We start from the raw sequence: 24,402 nt of genomic DNA on the forward strand, positions 1-24,402 counted from the left end.
TGGCACAGCTAATAGTTCTACCCTAAAAGCTTATGTTTTGGAACTTGTTACTTTGTGCTTATTGATTTCCACCTCCATGCAGAACAAGCTCAAGTTACAAACTTTTACTAGTCAGGGAGAGAGTAACAACTCTTTCAACAGGATGGTGCTGCAGCCTCTCATGACAAGTGGTGTTTGATATCATCATTTGGGCGCTGGATCGCTCGTGTCCTGCTCTACTTGTTACTGAGAGGCAAGGTGTAGTTAAACTAGCCCTTGGTTCAGCATAGCTCCTCCTCAGCCATGTCCCATGCCCAGTGGGGTGAGTGAGCATGACAAGACACAGCTTTCTTAAAAACATTTTATTTCATTAACTTACCATTTTGTAGCTAAACAAAGCTTTTCTGTATTCATACAAATTTGTAAGACTAAGCACATGGAAGCCATATCCTTTCTTAATGGAGAAAGGAAAACAGGCCATTGTTTGATCACATTGTTGAAACACATTGTTTAGAGTATGATGCCCAACCATCTCTGTTCTGCCTGCAAACACTGTTTCACCACTGCCATTACAGCAGAACTAGTTACACATTAAGCAATCGGGAACCATTTAATTAAAAAACCCACAAAATCCTGTTTATAATTCAGAAGGCTTCATTGAGTGCAAGTTCTGCTAATTCATCTTCTTTGGAAAGCCAAAGCAGCAATGTGATCCTTAAAACATCACTGTCTGCGTGCGGCTACCGCACACAGTCAGAAGAAGGCTCCCACAGTTAAAGTGACTTTAACGTTCTGTGGCAGATGATGCTCCTTTGTCTTTGAGGAAAAAAGTCTTCATCAGAGGGTTTTGTTGAGCTTTAAAAAAAGCTAAATTTGGTGTATAACACTTACTGATCCATAGTAAAATTTAAAGAAAGGGACAACTTAAAATTATTGCAACAGTGAGGTATAAAAATGAGTAAAACACTCACTTCTTGCTTGTGTCCCTGTCTTGGGGGGGGGGGGTGGGGGTGGGGGGGCGGGGGGGATTACTTAGACACTGACCAGACGTGCTCTATGGTTTCTATCATTAGAAAATCCTAAATACTGACACCATTAACAGACAGACTTGGGGGTTATTCAGACATCGTACTAGATGTACTAGCGGTGTTCTCTGGGGTAGGAAGGACGACTTCTTTTAAGTCCTGCAGTAGCTCAATCTTGTTATCCAGTCTTTTTCTACTTTCCAGAAGTTCCTGGATTTTCTCCTCTGTTCCTATTATGAAAAGGAAAGGGATAAAAGCTTTTATTCATATGTAACTGTTATTAATTCATGTGCAATTATATATTAATATGTGCATATATATATTAATGTTGTATGTGCATTAACACTGCAGGGGCTACCAGTGCTTAGTTTCACCTACAGTGAAACCTCTGCCTTTCCAAAGCAAAGCCTTTAGCCTAACAGCCTGCACGCTTGGTCTCTTCGTAAAGAGCCAGACTGTGTGTTGCATGAAATGAGACCAGCGGAAGCATCAAAAGAAAACACTTGGCCGTCCATATGCTGTCCTCTCAAGACTAGCCACATTATACGTTTAATTTAAACTGTCACAGCAAATATAAAAATTAGTACTTTAGTTACTAATCGAATGTTGCTTAGCCTGTGAGCTTTAACAGTTCCATTTTCAGAATCCATTTGTATAGGGGCTCTTCCAATAAAGGTGCATTTTAAATCTTTAAAGATAACATCTCTAAATTAAACACTTGGAGCAAATTTACAAGCCTAATGGATTCTAGCCAACAACAAGATTAAACATAAAAAGAGATGGTTTGGACAACCATATTCAACAGCTAGAGTCTCAAAAACACAACTCAAGAGCATTTAATGTTACTGCTTCTAGCAAAATAGTTACTGCCAGTGTGCTGATGGGATTTAATCAAGTTGTTGACCCTATTTGCAAAACCTTGCCCGACTGCGTTTCTGCTCTTCCCTACCACTTCCATTTTTCTAATGTTAAAGACTGGTGAAATTAGTGAGAGCTCAGTACACAACTTGCTGGAATTCAGAAGCGTTACCATCACCTTACATTGTTAATTGCAAGTTTTAAATGAAGTGCTTGCTTAGTTCAGTAGCAAAACACACAGAAGCATCAGTGACCTCTGAGCAGCATTGTTAGCCAGTGACCAACAAAAAATCAGAATTAAAATTTTAGTAAGAAGCACAAGGTGTTTTGTACAAACCTGAAGAAAATTCCCTCTTTTTGGGGGGGGAAGACATTGAAGAAGGTCTCCAAAGCTGTAATAGGCAGGGTGGGGAAAGCAGCTCCAGACATTTACCTCCGTTTATTCTGAATTACAGAGCCTGAACCATCCTCAATGGTGATACTTTTTTTTTAAAAAAAAGCACCTTTGACCTTCTGCCTCCCTCTGCTTCTTCCCGTTTGTTCAGAAAGCCCATCACTGCTGCTCTTTGTGTGCGTCCTTGGACGATTATGTACATGCGCACTCTTTTGTAACACGTTTAATACATTACCCAATGAGCTTCAGTGTGGATGTTGAAAAGGGGCAGCCAGAACAACGGTGGTGTCCGCTGCCTGTTGAAAATTTTGGGTAGCGCTTCATTAAAAGAGGGGCTTGCTGCCTCACCCTAGCTCTGACAGAAAGCAGATGACCCCTCTGCTCTCTGCTTTCCTCTGCAGTCAGGCAGCGCATATATTTGACAGCACGTCCCATCCCTGTCCCACCACGGTCTGTGCCCACCGTTTCACTGTCGGCGCAGCTGTTGACAAGACAACTGCAACAGAAACCACTGTCTTCATTGCCTGCCCCAGGCAGCCTTCCTGGCGTTCCCATTTGGTATCAAGTCTCTGTGGTTCAAAGAACTAGTACGCACATATTTCAAGAAAAAGCTGGACACATACAAGTGGGAGCCGAAGAAAGACCACTCTGAGGATATTTGGATACGAATCAATAAATAATCAGAAATAAACAGAACAAAGAGCAAACATGACAGCTGTGTTTGTGTATTCAGCGCATGGGTGCCCTACAGGTGGAGGACATACGGCTCCATTCCCCCTCTGCTGAAAGGACATGGCAGAAATCGGAACAGCCCAGAGAAAGGTGTCAGTGATCCCAGAGAAAGGTGTCAGTGATGGGAATGACTGGCCTGTGGGATCGATGCCACAGGAAGGCAGATAACAGATCAGGAACCTTCCACCTCATGCAGATGACCTAAAGGGACACAATAGGTATTTCCGTAAAACCAGGAATGGCCTCAGGAACGCGGACCTGGAATGATCACACAACAGTTTTAAAATGAAGTATCGCCGCCTTTGTCTGCACAACCGAATTGCAGAATTCACTGCTACAGACTCCCTGAAAAAAATGCTACCAAGGAGCTAAAAAGCTACTGCACAGGCTGCTGCCCAGCAAAGAGGAGATTAAAGGTGACTGAGGTATCGCTCCAAGTGGGACACACCACAACCGAACAGAAGGCAAAACTAAAGGAAGTCACTTTTCTGTGAAGGAAAGAAATCTGAAACTGCTGTTGAGGCGACAGCAGGTCCAATACGAAAGTTTTAAATGCAGTCAAGTTTGCAGTAAAGCTGCATGCTGCTGCCAGATAACTGTTTATCCCTATATATAAAGGGGATTTCAAAAAGCACTCTCAGCAATTACAGCTCAGAGTAACCTTGCTGTGCTGGTGCCTAAGGCTTTAGAACACGTTTTGCGTGATGATCCAAATAAAAAAAAGATAAAATGAAAGAATGGATTTTAGGTAAAGCAGGTCAGATGACCCAAAATCATTAGTTCCAGGAGAAAGATCAAAAACACCACAGTATTTATACTAGTTCTACTTTATCTAGTCCGAGACTTTATATGTCATCACAGAGACTTGCTACCTAGAGCATGGAAGACAGATTAGGACAAAAAAACCCCCAAACCAACCAACCAAAAAGAACAAAAAAACCCGCCACAAAACAAAAAAAAGCTGGTGATTTCCTTCCCTCCCTACAGTTTCACTCCAAATTAACATGGTTTTCACCCCTTTCTCACTGGTTCACTTCAAGAGCTCCTCTTGGCTCTGTTTTGGAACCAAGCTTGATGGATGTTTTTGGTATTGACCTTGAAATGAAAAGTAAGCTGATGGTATCAGAAAAAAAGAATGTGTGATACCAGAAGAACTGAGCTGCTCAAGTAGTGGGGAATTGGAGAGGGGACAACTTTTACACATGAGAATCACATGGTTGTGTGCCTCTGAACAAACGGGAAGAAGCAGAGGGAGGCAGAAGGTCAAATACCAAGAATTTCTCCTGTAAGCTGAGAAGAGGATGAGGTAATTGATGCAGCTGTGAAGAAATGTGTGTGATCCAAGGCTGGCTGTGTCACACGAGGAGTTTTGAGCAGAGATGTTTTAATGCCCTCAGATGAGGCACTGGTGGAACCTTATGCCAGATAACTGCAACACCAGTCACTCTCATTTCCAAAGGAGGAATTTAAATGTGAGAACAGGAGACTGAAGAGAGGAACCTGGCTTTTTCAAGTGAAGGGAAAACACCAAACATTAGCAAACATCACCTTCACACGCTGAACCTCAGTGTTACCTAATTAAAACCCATTTCCATTTTCACAGGGACAAATCTAAAGCAGAAATTAGAACAAGGCCACTAACTGTTAGAGGGAAATAGAAGCAAGAGACTTGCCTATCTGAAAAAGAATTTTAACCTTGTTGCTTCCAGCAGCTGAGGCTGGAGTCCAAGCCCCAGAGTTTCCTTCTGTACCGGTGGACCCAAGCAACTGCTCCTGCCCTTGTTTTCATTTCACTTGGAGCATTTGCAGCTTGTTTTTCAAAGCACACTACAGTTGCCATTAGGTCCAGGAAGTTCTGCCCATGGCACTGAATGCACCTAACTGAAACACAACAGCCAGTCTAGACAGAAGCAGAGCTGTAACGCAGGCAAGCTGCTAATGGGAGGCACTGAGAAGGAAGGGAAATAAATAACCTGCAGGAACAGGATGGGAGCACACCCTGCGGGAGAGGGAAGTTCCTCGGGGGCAGAGACCCTCTGGTCTTCTAAAGCGGTGGAACTGTGACTCGCCTCCCCCTTCAGGTCAGCCAGCCAGATCTAAGGTACTGTCATACTGACATACTATAGAAATACCTAAAGATTCAGGTAGCAATGCCTTTTACTCAATTGCTTATATAATATTGAGAAAACAGTTCCTTGGAATTTTTATTTTAAATGGTCATTGTATCAAAATGCTCAAAAGAATAACCTCAATGCGAAAACCACACCAACTGCTAGTGTTCCAACAGCTTTTTTCACGTACCTGAATGAATATTTGTCAGTATATTTTCAAACAGTCCACAGTCAAAGAGTGACATTACTGTCTCTTCATACTCTGTGGAAAGAGATAATCTGATGTAATATAACTGAGTAAAAGTTTACAGAACCCTCACACTAATGCAGAGCCCCACAGAAGTAGCGCAAAACAGTAATTACTTTATATCACACTGATTGCTTGAAGTTTTAAGATGCCTTCCTTCCCATAATCTATATTGAGAAAGAAGGATCGATTTTTGAGTTCTGCCCTGGTTTTAGTTTCATACAGAAAACAGGAAAGGGGACCTGCCTGTAATTCCCTTTTTGGGTCTGCACCACGTGAACAGCCCATTTTAAAAAATGAGCAATACACTTATGTCATATTTCATTCCACTGTGTCAGGACTGTTGATGGCAGGGCTGACCGTACCAATTCCTCTTGACAGATCATGTGACATGTGGAACAGAGCTATCGCTGTTTGATGTTAAAAACCAGCCCAGAATTATGCCTCAATTTCATAACTGAGGCTTCCATTAAAACAAAATACAAAACACCTACAGAGAGTTTGCACGACTGTTAAGAGGTCTGCTTAATGGTGAAGCCTTTGAACCTCTAACATATCCCCGACTTGGTTACTGCTTCCAGCTGCTGTCATGTCACACACAAGCTGCTCGTGAGGAAGATTTAGCTAGGTGGGACATTTCACCTTCCATGCATCTGCTTCAGTTACTTTGCATAAATTAGCAGTCTTTATCCAAAGGCATTGTAAAGGCTTTTTAAAGCAGGGAGGACAACAGGAGAAAAATGCTTGAAATTTTCTTTAACTGTGTTGTGGACAAAACAACAATGGTCTTGGAGGATTCTAATCCAAAGTGCTCATACAAGCTGATACTTAAACCAATAAAACCCCCAAATACACACTAACAGTTGACAATGAAGGTCTAACTCATCATCCAAAGACCTAACATGTTCATACTCAGGGATTTTTCCCTCAAAAGAGAGTGCTGATATTAACGGATAGTTGGTCCCTCTTGTGAAGCTGTAAGAACAGCACAGACCAAATAAAACCTTCTGTTTCTCTTCAGGAACTCTCTCTTCTTTAGTGCCCAGGAGAAGAGGCCTGGCCAAACCTACCTATGTTTATGCCAACAGGTAAAAGGTGGCTTCAGAAATTCAAGTTAGAAGGCCTTACTAGAGCATGCTGAGTTGGCAGCTCTTCCCCTCTACTGACACAGGTATACCAAAAAGTACTCTCCACCTGCTGTGCAGCTGCAGACATAAGACAGGACCCAGTCATTTAGCATGACAGAAGTATCCTCAGGAAGGTGACCCAGGCCCGAGCGCCGGGCACTCGGATCAGTGTTTCTGCTGAGAGCAGAGTCCTCCGCGGGTCTCCATACCTGTTTCTGAAGTGTTGTCATCCATCAGTTTTTCCTGTGCCAGGTGAAGCGTGTCCAGCATTTCTTCAAATATGTCATCCAGAAGCCCCGCTTGCTTGCATTTCCTAAGGAAGTCTATTCGGACTGTTAAAACACAAAACCACACTCTTACATAGAGGTAATCTGCAAAGTGGGCTTTACTTGCTCACTTCAGAAACTAAAACTTTGGATGAAGTCCTCTTTGCAGTAACAAATACATATGCAAATCTCTGGCTGCTCCAGCTACCCACTCAGTCCTTTCCAGTGGGAATAAAAACATGGTCAGGCAAACATAAGCATTGCACTGGGCGTAAAATTACCTAAGCTCTAGATTTGGCTTTAGTCATCAAAAGCAAATAAAATACAACCCTAAATGCACCACTCCTAAATCCTCCTGATGCCCCCTAGTATAGGAAAGCATTTCTTATTGCTAAGAAAATTAAGGCTCCAAGTGATTTTACTCCAAGTGATCCAGGCATTAAACTTGTTTATTACAGCCCGTTTCATATGCCTACTTTGTCAGACTTGGATTGCTAGAGAAGTAACTACCTATTTTTTCCTCATCTCGGAGCAGCAGGTCAGTGACAGGGTTCAGTTCAATGGGCTGTTCAAAAGGAAAGCTATCGGGCAGCTCACAAAAGTCCGCCGGTCTCCATTAAAAACAATGCTACTTTTTACTGGAGACGCTGTGAGAAAAGAAATGCCATTTCACTTTCGCTCGACACCCTACAAGTATTCCAGGATTCCGTATAGGTTCCCTGTTCTTTAGAGTGGTAGTAAAAAATCAGAAAAAACCCATCAGGCAGCTACCTACTGTTACACCACCATGCCATGGGAAGGTGAATAATCACACCTTCCAAACTTCCAAGCAACAGCGTAATCCGGACAAGCAATTGCAGCAGGACTCTCGGGGTAACATGAAAACTGCAGCGCTGAAGGATGGGTCCAGCGGCTGATCTTGCTGTTGTAATAGCATCTTTATGCAGTAAAATACTATATTGTGTCAAGCGCCCAATTCAAAAGGTAAGATAAGCATGCGGTGGCCGCAGTAACAGTAGCAGCAGCGTTTAGCCAGCCCCATTCCTACCCAGCAAGCTACAGAGCTCCTCTCTCAGTGCTGGGCTATCCTTTGGCCCTCTCTCCTCACAGCACCCCCTCCGCTGAGCCATCCAGGGCGCTGCCTGGCAGAAACGCACCTCTGCCCTTCAAGAGGGGCTCAGTGCAAGGAGACCGAGGTGAAGGAGGACCGATTCCCTTTTAAATTCCACTGTACTGATATAGAGGAGGTGGGGGGCAGGCAGAGGCACCCCACTGGAGACACACAGCTGAACACAGCAGCCAAAGAGAGCAGGGGCAGGCCCAGGTGAATTCACCGGCTCGCATCACACAGCAAGTCTCAGCCACAGCACAGATTTGTTTGCTGCACAGTTGTTAAAACCTGCACAGTCATTCCGCAGATCAGACTTCTGCTCCCTTGCCAGAGCTTGGAGAGTCAGTCACTCGTCTCAGGAGAGTAATACGCGTTTGCAGCATTGCTGCTATCAACCAGCTCCAAGCTCTGAACTTCAACATAACAGATCACAGTTATCTCCTAGCTGTTCTATAAAGTGAGGCGCACCTTTATGCCTGTTGTTTTTCCTTTTTAGTATTTGTAAACTGTTTTCTTCTGCTGTCTCTTCTGTGCTCTGTAAGAAAATCAAAACAATGTATTTTTACACCATACTGACATTCACAGCTTTGTTTTCATTATCTTACCCCTGTATTAGCAGAAAGTTAAAAAGCAGCCCATATTTCTGTGAATACAGTCAGCTTCTCTGCACAGCTCACAATATTCTTCTCCAGATATTTCATTTTTAAAAAGGGAAGCAAAAACTGCTTCAAAGCAAAAACTCTTTAGGAAAAGCCCAACACCTGGGACACCGCCCTCCTTAATTACTGCATTTGCAAACAGCACAGATGTTAACAAATGCCTGCTGCTAACTCCCAGTGCAAATTATGTTTAGTTCCCTAGACCTGATGATGTCATACTAGAAAGGATTTGAGAAGAGAGGGGGAATATTTTTCTTTTCCTTTGGACAGGACACAGTTATTTGCTGCTGTTCCATGTCATACCAGAGCACTACAATTCTTAAGCTCTGTCACAAAACTCCAGCAGTGTAAAAATGCATTGCTTACACAACTGTAAACAATTTATGCTGCATCGAAAAACACTGGAGTCCTCTCAGCTTCTTATTTGCAGTGTCTGCATTGATTTCCAAGATAGGGACCACTGGAGAGCAGCTGAAACAGCGCATTAATAGCATGGGTAACAGGTCAAATGAATCTTGGTTACAATACCAGGAACATAAGTGGATTTACTGCTGAGAAACTCTTAGAGACAAATAACCTACCCTTATGAGAGTACGCCATGGTTTAACCCTGGCCAGCAACTAAGCACTACATAGCTGCTCGCTCATTGCCCCGCAGCGGGATGGGGGAGAGAATCAGAAGGGAAAAGTGAGAAAACTCATGGCTTGAGATAAAGACAGTTTAGTAGGTAAAGCAAAAGCTGTGCATGCAAGCAAAGCAAAGTAAGGAGCTCATTCACCACTTCCCCTGGGCAGGCAGGTGTTCAGCCATCCCCAGGAAAGCAGGGCTCCAGCATGTGTAACGGTTACTTGGGAAGAGAAACCATCACTCTGAACGTCCCCCCTTTCCTCCTCCTTCCCTTCAATTTCTACACTAAGCATGACCTTCTGTGGTATGGAATATTCCTTTGGCTAGTTCGGGTCAGCTGTCCTGGCTGTGTCCCCTCACAGTTTCTTGTGCCGCTCCAGAACGCTCGGCAGGGCCCAAGAAACTGAAAAGTCCTTGACTTAGTACAAGCATTACTTAGCAACAAGTAAGAACATCAGTGTGCTATCAGCATTTTTCTCACACCAAATCCAAAACACAGCACTGCACCAGCTACTAAGAAAAAAACTGTTTCAGCTGAAACCAGGACACAGTACTACACAAAAGCTGCAAAAGATCATCCACGTCCCCTCACATGACCTGCGAAGGACAAAGTTTTCCCCAAGGAAAGCTGTATGCTAATTCCTCTAGAAAGGGGAAATCCTGACGCCCCCAAGAGTCAATGGGAGTTCCCATGCATACTTCTGTGGAGCCAAGAGAATCGCCTCAAAACTTAAAATAAGCTGTATTTACAGGCTAACAGCCTCTAAACCAACACCCCCTGCAACCAGAGGGATGCTCTGCTTGATAGCTCCTGAACCCTTGGTAAGGCCACTTTCACCAGCAGAACTGAGAACTGCCTGACCTGCCAATGAAAATCTGCCACGTTTCCCACAAGCACAGGCTCACAAAACAAGTGCCCGTTTAAAAGGCCAAGTGACTCATCAAAAGCTGTTTTTCATGGAAACCGTGTCAAGCCCTAAGCAAATCTGAGAGAAGTAGCACTTCCAAAGAAAAGGAGCCCCCAAAGGGAAGCTCTTGCTGATCATGTCAAGATCACAGCCACCGAGTCAGTCTGGTTCAGAGGTTCCTATCATATTTGTGTCACATTACCCAAGGGCAGCATTGCTCTGCCTGAAGCAGCTCCAAACCCAAACAGTTCTGTTTTGACAGAATGACAAGATCAAAACAAGGCAGCTGTAAAGGAAAAGTTATGCTTCTGTGAGGAAGTCTCTTGCTGAATACACTGCCAAAATACTTCACTTTATTGTAGCAGATGCAGGTTTCTGTTTTAGAACTACTTAAACTCAGAATTACCATTTGTTCCGTGATGGTGGAAGATTTCGATAGATGTCTTCTCCTCTTAGTAGCTGCATCTAGGAATCAAGAAACAACAAAGTAACCAATGCTTCAATCTCAGACTGATGATTTCACATCATTCAACTTATCTTTTTTTCCCCAAAGAGCTATAAAAGTGAGGCACTTTGGGTGGCAAAGTAAGAGTATGTTTTGGCTTTCCCAAACACCTGACATTTCAGTGGAATTCACATTATTTCCATGTAAGAAAAATTACAAGCTTGAACCATTAGGAAGAATCACTGTGGTATTAGAAGTTTGCCTTTAAACCAAGTATAAAGTGACCCTAGTTTTTAACGTAAGATTTTTGACTGTGGCAGAGAGAATCAGAAAGGAAAAGTGAGAAAACTCATGTATTATCAACAGATAATACAATCAAACAGATTGATTATTCTCCCCGGCAGTAGCAGTACCTCTAGGTGGTAAAAACTTCAGGCAAATTTATGAAAGATGACCATTTTTTCCCCCGGTAAATTCTTGTTTGTGTTAGCACACCCTCAAAACTAAGCCTACATAAAGAATTATTTTAAGTGTCCCAAAAGACATACAAATTGCATTCGGTTTTTCATCAATATAATGACCCTCCTAGAAAGCCTCCAGAAACAATTTGACTTGTAAGTTGGCTATCATATTATGCTACAAAGTGGTTTTAGTGACGTGGTATGAGATCTCCACAAAACCATCTGCTTTCACTCTGTCCTCTCTAGCAGCCATGCACCAGCCTCTCTCCAACACCCTAACTGGCAGCCGCTGAAAACAGCTACATCACAAGCAGAGAACAATAACTCTGGCAAGGAAGACATGGCAGGAGCAGAGAAACCTAGTGAAGAGCACATCCTCCCACCCAAACCTGAGGGTTTTAAATGCAGTGGGGTTATATGCCCCCTTCCCGTTTAACTCTACATCCTTTGGGCAGCACTGAGGTTCTTCCTGTTAGAAATCACCCTATTAAGAGGAACAAGGAGTTACTGTTGGTACAGGAAGGCTGTTGAAAGAAGTTTGGGGTTTGTGTACCGGTGCTGTACATTTGCATTTTTCATGGCCTGAAAGGAAATCATAACCTCTCACTTCGTGTGTTATAAAGCTGGATGGCCTAATTTGGGGCAGTCTAGGAGATGCTGCTGTAGGCACAGTGCTCCTTGCTGTCTAGCATGACATCCTGACCTGTGGCAGGATTTTCTCAGCTCTTCCTGGTATTTGCTGTAGGTATGCCTTATAAAACATGAGGAACAGTCCAAAGGCCAGCTCAGCTCTTACCGCTCCCCACTCTTTTGCATTTGTCAGCCTTCACTCTGGGCACATCCAACATTTCCAGTGAAGCGGAGGTTAGAGCCTGTTTCCAAGCCCAAACTGCCCTTCCGTTTGTGCTGCACAGAGCTGCAAGGAGAGCTTCTTGCCCCTTAAGGCACCCTGTCTCCTTCCAATCACACAGCAAAGCCCTGACATTTCAGCACAGGAATGTTGTCTGGACCAAGAACAAGGGAATGTTCCTTAACCCCATTTTCTCCAAGCTACTGGGGGAAACAAGCCTGGAGAGGCAGCCCTTTTGTGTCAGCTCCTGCTCCCACACAGCCCAGCACTGGCTCGGACTGCCCCAGAGAAACAGCTGAGCTACTTCACCCGAGTTGGATCCTGAAAGCCAAAACTCTACCATGGAGCCACAGCGCTCCCATCCCAGCCTCTCTCGCTCCCCACCCTGTGCAGACCTGCAAACACACTGGGCACAGGTGTCCCCTGCCTGCCCAGGTGGGCCAGGAGTGGGCCTGACAGAGTGCCTGCTGCTTCAGCCAACTCACCAGCAGATACCCACGGCTATTCTGAGCGCCACGCATACATCTGAGAGCTGCTCTCATGGGGCACGGGTAACCAAGTGTCATTGACCCAACTCAACCAAGTGTCATTGACCCGACTCTCACAGCTACTCTCTCAGAGGTGGGAGAAGCTCGTTCAGGAAGCGGGGCAGACACTGCCAGCAGAATCCATTTACCACTCATAAACAGAGTGTCTCCAAATGAAGTGCCTCTGGAAGGTCTCCTCTAAGAAAGGACTCTCTTCTCAGCAAATGGACCATACATTGTATATGCAGCACTTGTTCAACCTCGTAAGATTTAAGCCATCCTTATGAAGGAGGTGGTCTATAGGGCTGGACCTAATACCTTAATCTCATCTCATACCGGGAATGAAGCAATCCTGGTCCGGTCTAGTACTTGGGCAGCAGACCACCTGGGACCCTGGATGAACCAAACAGACTGACAACTATTAGACCACAGAAATAAAATTAATGAATTTTCAAAAGGGAGGGAACGTCAGGCCTCAGAACTACAGATAAATAAAAAGCAAAACTACTACGTGAAATAAGAAGCTGCATTTGGTTAGTGAACCGCAGCAATATCAGATGTTAAACGGACCGTATGTCTGGCTAAGACAGACCCTATGTCTGCAAGTTTAAATGATAATCACCTAACCCACCCCTTGAGGGGCATCAGGGTGGAGCCACACTTTGCCAAGAAGATTGGCCAAAGTTTGCTAGACTTCAGTGGGAGCACACCACTCTTAGCATTAGTGCTCACCATTCAACTGAGCTTAACTTCAAAGAAAAGGCCAGTGGAGGACCCACTCTGTTTTGAGCAGGACCGTATACATTAGGTTAATGAAGTCAAAGCTTTGGTTAACTCAGTGAGATTCCTGACTACCTCTGAACCAGCAAGGATCAGGACTGCCAAATGAAGCTGCACTTCTGTAGCAAAGGAAGCAATCCTTAAATGAGGGTTGTATAACCCTTTTGTTACACTTAAAAAGCTCTTTGGGATCCTTCAGAATGAAAGGCCCTATTTAAAAAACTACTGCAGTCAATACAGAAAATACAAATGTGAACGTTTTAACATAGGTAAAAATCCCAAGACGACCTCTCCTGTAACAGCCTTCTTTTGCTAATCAAGTGCAAGCTTGTGCATCAAGCCACCTTTAGCGTGGCTCTCCTCTCTCACATGGATCTTACAAGCTGTTTGGGCTTACCTGCCCACACCGAGTCAGAATAATTCCATGAAGGATCAGGTCCACAGTGTTTACAGCAGTTTTGAGGGAGATTTGGGGAAGATTAAATAGAAACATTTCCTATTTCAAAAAACCTTCTCAATTTTTGTGCATATGCATGGATCTCAACCAAACCACTCCTGCAAGATTAGAAATCCACCGCTCAATATAAAGGCGGAGTAACATTTATTTTGTTCAAATGAGTTATTGACTATAGGATGCAAACTTTTAAAACAAACGAAATCAATGAAGCCATTAAAGAAACTCACCATAGTGATTGGTCCTATTGCCTGGGTCATGTTTTGGGCAGAACACTCTAAAATTTAAGTTCAATTTTAAGAAAAAGAGAAAAAGTATTAATAAACAGAGTTATGCTGACTGATTTTAACAGATATTTTCCCATCTTTTCATTGAACGTAAACTGAAAAACGCTTAAAAAAATTATCAGGATTTTTGTTCAGCATTACCCACCTATGAAAGCGCCTGCTGTAAAGTCACATACATGCACAAGCTTGTATTTGTACTTTCAGAGCCTCAGTGAACTCTGAACACCAAAGCTCTGAATTATCAGTTCCATTACCCCACTCTGTTTCGACCTGCTCACTGTTCAAATCCTGAGTCAGACACATTTTATCTGATGTTGCAGTCACTGTGGCAGAGGTACTTTTATTGAAACTCCTTATTAGAATGAGATTAATGCCGTCAAGGTGAAATACCAGAGTACTAATACTGCTTGATCATAGCTACTGCAGTTCTGCCCCGTTGCCCTGTACCACTCGGGCCAGGTCCAGAACCTTTTCAGACGTATCTGCTTACCAGTCAGCTTGAACTTATAAGCCCTGCACGATGTGCTGGCATAGCCACACAGCACTGCACCAGTTACTTGCTTGGAGATCTCTGTGCCCCTTCCTTTCCACTGCCCAGTGCTGATGAGGTGGTCCCCAAATCCTGAGGAAGTAGGGCACCTTGTTTGAGATCCAGTAGCTTAAAGATGCTCAATCCATTTGTTCCTTAAAGACTTTATTAGTATGTGAGATGGGAATATTCTCTCTGGTTCCAGAAGAGCAATGTGAATTCCATGGAAGAGGCAAAAGGTAACAAATACAGCTGGAAACATTCCTTATCTTCTGGATACAATAATGTGTAGAGAATGTGAACCAGCTTCTATAATATGCCTTTCTTACAGAAGGATCCCAAATCACTTTTTAAGCAAAATTGCCCTGTCAAGAGTGTGGTTTAGCTGATCTCTTCATTACAAACCTATTTGCCAAGACTAATGCTCAAGTGTTTGGAAGCAAATTTTAAAGGGAACTGCATTTATTAGGACATATTCTAATTACTGTCATTCTTTTATTTTAACAAAATAGAAGTACTGACCTTAGAAACACAGTCTGTTCCCTTGACGAGCCAGCTTTTTTTCAGGAAATTTCATTGTGATGCACAAACCCCCAGATTTTACACATGCCTAAGAATCCAATCAGAAGGCTACATACTGGAGACACCTTATTTACATTCCTTGCTTTTTAATATTGCCCTTCGGAGGTTTGTTTTTTCCTCCTCTCCCTTTAAGTCTACTGTTTCCCAGTTAAACATAACCTTCCTAAGTACAAGAACATCATATGAAGAACAGATAATACTTTTTACTACTCAGGCCACTTTATTTGGAAGCACCTCTCTACTATCATTTTTTGCAAGATGGCAGTACAAATTACACTTATTTCCTCACCTCTGCTCTTATTAGCCACTTTCATAGCAATGTATACCTTCTCTTTTTGATCTGCTCTGCTCGTTTTGATAATCACTGCTCATCATCACAACGATGGCAACTCAGATTTTAAAAATACCAGCTCTTTCTCTCTCGAAGGAATCCTCTCTTTTTGATATGCTTTTCAGTATATTGTATTTCACCACAAAAAAGTGCAGTGGGCCATCAATCCACGTCCACTGTTTTTCAAATCTTGTTTGTCTTCTCTCTAATAATTTCAGGCTTGTTACAAATTTTGTGCTTTATTTATGCCACTGATACTGTGCATAGGTCTTTGGGTTCAAATCCCTGAAACCTGCCTCTCACCACCTTTCTCTAATCCGGTCCTTTTTCACCTCCTCCAAGCAGGTTACTATAGCCTGGTTTCCTGCATTTCTATATATGATAAGCAACTAGTCTCACAACTAGTCTTCAAACAGTGACTCAATACGAGGCATTTTTAAGGCTCCCACTTCTAAACCTCCAAAGTTACCAGCTCAGAAAAACACCAAATCAAACTATATATTCAACCACTTCTTTACCACTTTGTATCTGGACTGTTATCATTCCCGTTCATCTTTCAACATCTTGAGAGGCTGGTCTTCTTCAGCCTGAGGTATCCTTTCTAAAGCTATATAATGAGAGCCATTTATTCTGCCATCATAGAAAGTTTCCATCTTCCCAGTTATACTCTTTCATGAGCTTTGCAGACTCCCGAAGATTTTATAAGCATGAACTAAACGTATCGTCTTTGCTATAAAGCTGGGCTTACAGCCTTGCAGGAAGACATACTTATTTTGGACCGAGAGCCCTAGTGAAGCAGCCAGGAGTGCCAGTGTTTTGACACAAAAGGACCCATCTTGCACTGCTACCAAGGACTGCACTAGCCCACTACTCCCTGGAGCAAGTAGCGATTGGTCCAACAGATTAATCTAAGACTAACATGGTCTGTGATCTCTTTGGCCTTGCGCAGAAACAGACATCAAGGGTTTTTTGCACCCCAGACCTTACTATAACTTCAGCACTTCAGTCCCTAAAGTCCCAGTTTCTCAACCCCTTCATCTGCATCCTCCAAACAACTCGTTCCATCTACTTACTAACAGCAACACAGGCAGCCCGACGGCAGTGGACAGCAGGACTAGCATGATTGGGACAGAAAATTTTCTTCAAGTCTGTTTAATCATGTTAATGCTAGCAATGTACTTGAAACATAAGAAGGTCTTTGGTGACAAAGTTCTCTGCTAGCATATCGTGGAAAATTACCAGAATTTGCCTAGTGTGAACAGACTTAGAAGTGCTATAGCCTGCTCTGTGCTCAGACCACATTTACTGAAGCTTCTGAGCCAACAGAAATGGAGAATTTGAGCGACATTAATAAAAATCTTGGTCCTTGAAGACTAGCTACATAGCCAGTAAGGACTGACTTCCACAGTTTTGGCCTAGTGATCTTTCAGGTGTGTTGCAGGCTGAAACACTTAATAGATTCTTTCCCACTACTGTGATGTTTTCCTGTGAAAGGAAAACATTTCCACTATTGCTTGTAAACAGAGGATCAAGCATCACTTTAACAGAGAACATATCTCTTTTTAAAAAAAAACTTTTAAAACCACACAATTTTTAAGTCTCTCTTCCTGACAACACCACAAAAAACCTGACAACAATGTTAGAAAATATTAGGTTCAATACCGGTAGACTCCATTTACTTCATCCGTTTCTATGGCTGCATCATCACAGAGTGCGCAGAAGTAGTGGTAACTTCTGCGGCAGGCTCTTTCCTCACATCCCACAGTGGCTCCTTTCTTGCGACAGAAGTTGCACACCTAGAACAGGATGAGGTTTAGCAGGTAAGCATTACAGACAGCTGCTGAAAATCTTGCCATACAAGGCAAATACTATCCCCTGTGGGAAAACCAAATCTTTCATTGCAGGTCACCTCTGTATAACTCATCAGACAAATTCACTCCTGCAAACTCCTACCCTGCTCATTATTTCAGCCACCTTTTTGCCATCTTACCTCTATTTCATACTGATGAACTTGTAAAATTATAGAAAGAGCCACGTGAGGGCACTGGGTGATGCTGCCCCAGCCCGTCCCCTAAATCTTGCCCAAGGTATTTCAATACCTATTGGTATTAGTGCTTGTATTTCTGTTTTCTAGGATAACTTGGTAATGAACAGAGCTCCAACCCAGGATGTAAGGGAGGAGTGCAGCTGAAGACAAAACCAGTAAGAAAATCTCACATAAATAACCTACCTTTTGCTAAAACCAGAAGGTGTTTCCCTCTACACTTATGGATTGCATAATTTTGTTTCAGGCACTAGCTTTACAAAGTCCTTTACCAAAGCCTCTTAGGAAACTTAAGGCCTTAAAAGGCCAGAAAAGCCAACACATTTTAATACAAAATGTACTAAATTTCACCAGATATAATGTCAAATCAATGTTTCCAACTCTAAATCTGTAAGTTCCCTAATCTTAGTAGATCAGAAGGACCAAGCACTTCACACTTTTTTTCCGAGCACAAAACAGGCCAGACAACCTTCAGTACTATGAAATAGGACTAAAAGCAGATTCAGAAACAAAATCCTTACCAGCCGCTTTCCTCTCTTCAGTTCTTTCAACACTGATGCCACATCAAACCTTATATCCAGGTTATCCGGGTTATACTCTTCAGATTCCACAAACCCTGAGGAAAACAACTGAAGACAAAAGAGATGATATTAAGAATTAATACAGAGACTGAGTCACCAGTGCAGAAAAAAGAAGGGTTCTTCTTGCGCTTGCCCTATCAAAGAAGGTTAATTTTTCTGTGGTTTTTTAAGAGGTTTCACCTACATTGAACAAGGAGCTGTGCTTAAGCCTTTTTCCAGTCAAAAGAAGTTCCTCTGTCTATATAGGAGATTTCACATGACCTGACGGTGAACTAAGAAAAGATAAAAAGGTGAGAAAGTGAACTTAGTAAGAAGTGTGAATGATGAAAGTCTGGAAGTCCAGGCTGCCCAAAGTAAGGAGGAAAAGCTCTTCAGCTGACACACTTCCCTTGTTATCTGCACAGTTATTCGGCCTTATAGCTGGATGCAATATTTCTCTGTAAGATGCTGACACCAGTTGACTGCATGATAAACCTTGTACAAAGCCTGGGAGAAACCCACAAAAAAAATGTATACATGCACATTCAGGCCACCTTAATTCCCATAGAAGTGCTGAGCCATCACAGTAAGTGAGGCAAGAGAAAGTTCTTAGTAACTTTTTTCGAATCATTATATATAGATAAATTCAGCTGGCACACACAGTCTGTCTGCTCAGAATGTCATAACAAACTGCGAAAAAACCCAAACAGCACAGAGAAGCTTAAGGCAGAGAAATTAGTAAAGTTGTTGCGGGGGGTGGGTGGGGGTGGGGTGGGGGGCAGGGCACGGGAGCTGGGTAGGAGAGAAAAGAGAGTTTCCACATTGGAGCAGCATTGCAGCCCTAACAAAACCTGTTTCAAACAAAACATCCAAGTAACACTGTAAAAGAGATACCAGAGGTTTCTGAAACTATCTGCTAAAAAAAAAAAATAAAAATAAAGATGTAAACCTAAAACCTACAAGAATAAGAAGGCTGAACAGTGAAAGCCAAAATACTGTTCCAGCAGTAGATGCATCTCCTGCACTAAGCAACCCTCACTGAAGGGAGAATATTGCATCTGTAATTGATTCTGCCACAGAGATCCCAGAATAAAGGGGAAGCATTCTGACAGCAAGAAAAGTAAATACATTCTACCATCACAGCATGCTTAAGGGCTTCACAGATATTTTTATATAATCAACTTCTGATATTTTTATTCCTTATTTTATATAAGGCATAGACCGGGAAGTTTTTTACCTTGATATGTCAAGTGATGTGAATATTTTCCTGCAAAGGTTTAAGTAAGTACACAACTTTCTATAGTCTCAGAAACCTCATCCAATTAAGCATCGCAAGAACACCTATTCCTACTGCTAGACCCTATGTGTGTCTAGAACCACGGATCTGGAATATGAAATGCATGAAAGCACCACAAATGAACATGTCCAGCTCTGCAGCCGTGTACTCCCCCTCTCCAAAATTCCGGCCAAGTCCTGCTGCCTTTTCATGGCTTTTCAATCTAATACAAGCTTGCTGGTTTGGTAACCAGCCTTTTAATTCAGACATCATTGTGCAGTCAAAAATAGACAAGCAGTGGAAACTTCCCCTTTAGCCCTTCTTCTTTATTCCTTTTAGGTACTGACCAACCAAAAGCCACTCACCAGACAATCCTGATGAGCTGCAACATTTTGCTCTTTGGCAATATACATTACAGAACCAGCCTCCCCTTCTGAACAAAATGCACACGTTCTTCTCACCATCTTCGCCATTATCTGGAAAACACCTAGAGTAGGAAAACTGGGACAAAACATAAAGCAATTGCTGCAACTATCATACACCAAGCAGGAAGAACAGGGGAAAGCAAAGCTTACTAGCACTTGTCCTCCAGCTGCTCCTTCACCTACATTCCCTGAACCTTGGTGCTTTGCTCCTCCCACAACAACTACTAGTTGACCAGGCAAAGCCTGCTCTTGGGACAGCAGTGGGATGGAAACCAGCTTGCAGGAGCTCCAGCAGTTGGAGCAGGAGGAAAACTGCTTTATTTCCTCTTGTAAAGTCAATAACAAGTCATAAGGGGCAGGTAATACAAGAATTTTCAAGCTTGCTCGGCAATATCTGCTCCAACAGGCCCAAGGGCAGGCCAGCAAGTCACACCCTAGATATGAAACCCCTTTTATTTGGAGGAGGTCAATTATTCATAGCAGTGCTTTCCTAAAGCTAGTTCTGCCACATGTGGGTCTGCAAGTCAACCAAGGAATGAAAAATAGCTGTCCTCAAACCTCTCAGTGCCTTCCAGGAATTCACAGAAAAGAAGGAAGAAACGCTAATTCCATACTGTAAAAACGATGTAGCAAAGAAGCGTGGAGAGGTCTGCAAGTAAAAGGGGGCAGAAGCCAGAAACAGAAACAAGAGATTTGAATGTTCTCTTTTAACGAGGTGAAGGGCTAACATGCTACAAAATTTTCTCTGTACCCTGGGATTTACCCCATGGACAGCTCTTCTCTTTTTCTGGCCATATCCACTCAAGTTCTTATTCACACAGCCTCTCTTTCCCCCTCAGAAGCTGCAAAATTTTAAGGACTGCTACTTATCTCACAGAACAGTCTAAATGCTTCTGGAGAAGCCTTTACCCACATCCCCCACCAGTACAGAGCATCACACCATATACTAGTAGCAGAAGTTTTACTTTGCTTGTAGTTTCTGTGCAAATCCACTGCAGAAATCTTCAACAACTTCCTGCTTCTACTAGGTGTGGTACTCCAAACTGCCCTTTGCTGGAGACGTCACCTCTGACAGCACAAACTCCTGTAGGAAAAGGGTAAGAAAGGACTGCTTTTACTTTCAAAAAATAAGATTTGAAGTTAAATTATTATAGTGAGAGAGAGGCAGTAAGGTCCAAGTACAAAACAGGCAGGAAATCTCACCATCCAGCAAATCTCACAACCTTTCTGTGGCTTTCAACAGCCAAACTCTGTTTTCATTAGTTCCCATCTCCTTCCCATAAAAGGGAGGGTGTAGTCTCAAGTGAGAACACCACCAGAATGGAAGGGGATTATTTTTTTTTCCTCCCCCTCTGGCCCTGCCACTGAGAATTTACTTATTCACAGCAAGTCACTGTGCCTCCACACACATCTGGTTGTTTTTTTTTTTACCCCTATCCTTCTATCTCTTGTAAAGAAGGAAGGGTAGGGACTGATTTTCAATATCTATCTATGCAGTGGCCATCAAATCAGTCTCATAACTTAAGCATTAAATAAATAGAAAAGTATAGAAATAGAAAACAAAGACGGAAAGAAATTAAAAAGCAGATCAAGCTAGACTTTGAACGGTCTAGAACTCAGGAAAAGTTCTCTGCAGCAAGCTAATACCTGGAATCCATGCAAGATACATAGGCCCTGCCCAGGCCCAGTCAGAGGATTCAGCTCCAGGGGCTCTGGGAATTTTGGAGTAAGAGGCTAAAGGTGGAGTCTACAGTCCCTGGTGTTCTTACAGGCTAAGGAGAAATCCTGGTGCTACAGGAGAACGGAGGACACTCAGTCAGTCAGCCTTGGGGTTACTCCAGCACCTTTGCAGGAACCTTGAAGCGGTGGAAGGACAGCTCTTGACTTAATTCTCACAGCAGAAGCAGCCAGCCTGCACCCACTGCCCCATTTAGCTTGGTATCCTGTCCCACACAGGAGCACTGCTTCGGCCCTGTGCTCTCCCCCAGCCTTCTGCTACAGATGACTGCCAGGTAGAAGATACTGAGCTAAACAGGGCAATGGATCTGGCGGGCTGCTCTCAAGCAAAAAGGGAGAGGCTAAGGGCATGGTTCCAGTTCCAGTTTAATTACATTTTGCCTAAACAATCCCTTAAGCTTGCTGCTCACGGATTCCACGTGACACCCCAGGATCTATCTGAAAAGGGAAGAAATCATTGTTCCTTACTCAGTTCCTTCAGTAACACTCATGACAGCATATTCTTTCTCCTACTGTCTCTTTTTAAAGTTGAAGAATCTGAAACTATTCAGTTGTTCCTTGTACAGAAACTGCTCCACATCTTTGATCATCCCTGTCACCTCTCAGTCCCTTCTCTACTCCTGCTATGTTTCAAGAGGAGCAAACGACATTCAAAAGGGTGGGCTATAACTTATAATACAAAGTCACAATGGCACGCTGTATTTTTCTCTTATTTTCTTAATAATTCTTTATATTTCAATCACATTGAAGGCCACTTCTGAGCATGGAGCTGACACCTTCATAGAACTACACATTACAGTCCCCCAGATCTCTTTCCTAAGTGGTATGGAGGGCATCAGCATTAGCATTATTGCTCTGACACATGCATAATTTTCCACTTATCAATGCTGGATTTTCCCCCACTATTTCATAGTCCAGTCACTCGCTGTCACAATGTCCTTCTGCAACTCTTCACAGTCAGCTTTCACTTCCACTGCCACAGAAGCAGACTATGGGAACCTAAGATGCCTAATTAGTCTATAAGAGTTGGAGGCCCTTACACTGTGGTGGTTTTTGTTTTTTTTGCAACAGTGACAAAATGGAAGAAAACAGGAAACAAAACAGAAAGTAAAAAGGGACAAAACAAAAAGTAAAAAAGGACAAACAGTTTTGGCAAGTGCACAAGGATTTCACCATTTCCAAAGAAATCTTGCTGAAATATTACCAGTTGTCTAATTCTTTCCTCTCCAGAATCAATTCTGAAAGCACCCTTGCACGTAAATACACACATTTTACACAGGAAGAAACGTAAGGCACAGAATATCACTTGGCATATCTGTAGGAGAGTAAGGAAAAGAACCCAAGTCTCCTGACTTCCCAGCGTACTACCACAACCCACGGCCCTAGCTCCTGCCCCACTCTCCTTTTCACCCCAGTACAGTGAAGGATTTGATCTATTAAAGTAGGGGGAAAGAATGAAATTACATGCCTGTTACCCCACGCTTACCGTGTCCTTCATTTACACTTTGTGGGGAAAGAAACACTGCCTGTCATACATTAGCTGGGTATGACCTACGCAAGCCCCCTCCCCACTCTCCCCGAAGCCATTAGCAACATAAACACACCCAGCCTTTGCAGGGCTTTCACAACAAAACCAAAAATACCTGTATTTCTGATTACCTTTCACTTGCTACAGGGTAAATACTTTTGAGGATATACAAATTTATTTTTTTTCTTCAGAAAGATATATTTTGACATATCAGATCCAAGTAATGGGGGTGACTGAAGATCTAAACATTGACCTGTTCAAAGGCTCACAGAATGACAGACTGGTTTGGGTTGGAAGGGATCTTTGAAGATCATCTAGTCCAAACCCCCCTGACACAGGCAGGGACACCTTCCACCACACCAGGTTGCTCAAAGCCCCATCCAGCCTGGCCTTGAGCACTGCCAGGGATGGGGCAGCCACAGCTTCTCTGGGCAACCTGTGCCAGTGTCTTACACCCTCAATGTAAAAAATGTCTTCGTTGTGTCCAACCTAAGCCTACCCTCTTTCAGTTTAAAACTGTTAGCCCTTGTCTTGTCACAAGAGGAGCTGAGAAAAAGTCTCAGTCTTTTTTACAAGGCCCTTTTATATTGAAAGGGCATAATAAGGTCTCCTGGGAGCCTTCTCTTCTCCAGGTTGAACAACCCCAACTCTCTCAGCCTGTCTTCATAGGAGGGTGCTCTGACCATTCTCACAGCCCTCCCCTAGACCCACTCCAACAGGTCCATGCCTGTCTTGTACTGGGGAGCCCAGAGATGAAGGCGGTATTCCAGGTGGGAGATGTTTGGACTTGTGTCCTTAGAAGTTCTCAATCACTCCCTGATGCACTTCACAGAGTAACACCTTACCCTCTACTAACACACCGCTTCCAGCATTCTAAACACAGCAGTGCCATGTTTTAAGGCTAATAGTTATTACCTTGCTACAACCCCACTACGTGCCACACGGCAGAACTTGAGGAAGAAGGATGCGGATGTACTCTCCACTGATCTGGACACCTGAGCGCTGAGGCGGGGCGGGGATTGGGCCTGCTGAGGTGATGTCTTCCCTCACGTCCCTGTGCTTTGAGGCCTAGCGGGGCAAGCTCTCACCTGCCTAGGCCTACCTAGGCTCTGAGCCTCCCGGGGCGGCTGCCGCCCCGGGAGGCTCAGGGCCGAGGCAGGCCCAGTCATGGTGGGGAACCTTCAGGACAACGGCCTCCGCCACTGAGGGAAAACGGGGTCGCCCTCACAGCCCCTCCCCCAGCCCCACTCTCCAGCAGGGACCATTTATCGTGACTTGGGGGGGGGGGGGGGGGGGGGGGAGAGATGGCACTGAGGGGGCGCTGAACACCGGATGGCCCTTGTTTCCCCCCCCGCCCCGTTCCCGCAGTGACTTACCGCGGGGCGGCGGGAACCATCCACTCCCGTTCCGTCCTCACCGCCCGCCCGGACACCGCAGCCACTTCCGCACTCGCTCGGGGCCACCCCCCCACCCCCCCCCCCGCGGCAAGTCTCCCGCGCGGAAGTGGGCGTGCCCAGCCGCCGCACAGCGCATGCTCAGTGC

General features: G+C 43.8%; 1 protein-coding gene across 9 annotated transcripts; it reads right to left on the bottom strand.

The window, feature by feature from the left end:
- Positions 1–326: 326 nt before the first annotated feature.
- On the bottom strand, positions 327–24,355 carry PHF11 (PHD finger protein 11). Of its 9 annotated transcripts, XM_056328508.1 has the most exons (13): positions 24,237–24,327; positions 20,543–20,679; positions 19,536–19,671; positions 17,856–17,963; positions 16,953–17,086; positions 13,792–13,838; positions 12,664–12,720; positions 10,451–10,509; positions 8,319–8,385; positions 6,683–6,805; positions 5,290–5,361; positions 2,200–2,254; positions 1,061–1,234 (listed from the first exon to the last, which is right to left on the bottom strand). In XM_056328508.1, the coding sequence occupies exons 3-13, from the start codon at positions 19,641–19,643 to the stop codon at positions 1,198–1,200; spliced, it is 867 nt and encodes a 288-aa protein (XP_056184483.1). In that variant the 5' UTR covers positions 19,644–19,671; positions 20,543–20,679; positions 24,237–24,327; the 3' UTR covers positions 1,061–1,197. The 9 variants fall into 9 exon arrangements, with proteins under 9 accessions (XP_056184477.1, XP_056184480.1, XP_056184479.1 ...); XM_056328502.1 differs by lacking the exon at positions 2,200–2,254 and having other exon boundaries at positions 327–1,234; positions 24,237–24,355; XM_056328505.1 differs by lacking the exon at positions 2,200–2,254 and having other exon boundaries at positions 327–1,234; positions 20,561–20,679; positions 24,237–24,323.
- Positions 24,356–24,402: the final 47 nt, after the last annotated feature.

Source organism: Falco biarmicus, chromosome 2 (assembly GCF_023638135.1).
Source record: "Falco biarmicus isolate bFalBia1 chromosome 2, bFalBia1.pri, whole genome shotgun sequence".
Classification (NCBI taxonomy): domain Eukaryota; kingdom Metazoa; phylum Chordata; class Aves; order Falconiformes; family Falconidae; genus Falco; species Falco biarmicus.

Coding starts and splice junctions, on each gene's coding strand:
- PHF11 (XM_056328502.1), bottom strand. CDS start 19,643: ATGGCGAAGATGGTGAGAAGAACGTGTGCATTTTGTTCAGAAGGGGAG. Junction 13,839..16,952: donor GAAGTAAATGGAGTCTACCG/GTATTGAACCTA, acceptor CTTAAATTTTAG/AGTGTTCTGCCCAAAACATG. Junction 5,362..6,682: donor TGACAACACTTCAGAAACAG/GTATGGAGACCC, acceptor CTCTTTCCACAG/AGTATGAAGAGACAGTAATG.